Genomic DNA, 350 nt, shown 5'->3' with positions numbered 1-350 from the left:
TCCTCCGGGTCCTTCCCGCCCAGAGCCTCTCTGGTCTGGAGGCTCCCACCACCCACTGCGCTTCCCCGGGTGGCGAGCCCATGACCCTCCTGGGATGCGGCTGCTGTTTGGGGGGGCCCTTAGGGTTCTGGGATGGGGTTCCTGTGGGGTCCTTGGTTCACCACTGGCAGGAGTTGGGGGACGCCTGCCTTTGGCTCTGGGGCCAGGCCACGGCTCTGGTTCCCTGTGTGCTGACGTCCGCCCCCCTCCGCCCCCAGGGAAGATTCTCAATTTCACCCAGGACGGCTCCTTCTGCTACTGGGAGGTCTGCGGCCCCAACGGGACGGTGGAGAGGCACTTCAACATCTGTG

General features: G+C 66.3%; 1 protein-coding gene across 1 annotated transcript in view; it reads left to right on the top strand.

Annotated features, from left to right (window-relative positions):
- MUC2 (mucin 2, oligomeric mucus/gel-forming) overlaps positions 1-350 on the top strand; it is a 101,524-nt gene that overhangs the window by 17,811 nt on the left and 83,363 nt on the right. Inside the window, exon 14 of the mRNA XM_014533997.1 lies at positions 258-347. Coding sequence (XP_014389483.1) covers positions 258-347 — 90 coding nt within the window. The remainder of the gene's footprint in view (positions 1-257; positions 348-350) is intronic.

This window comes from Myotis brandtii, unplaced genomic scaffold (assembly GCF_000412655.1).
Source record: "Myotis brandtii unplaced genomic scaffold, ASM41265v1 scaffold1236, whole genome shotgun sequence".
Classification (NCBI taxonomy): domain Eukaryota; kingdom Metazoa; phylum Chordata; class Mammalia; order Chiroptera; family Vespertilionidae; genus Myotis; species Myotis brandtii.
This window is presented reverse-complemented; position numbering and strand designations above follow the sequence as displayed.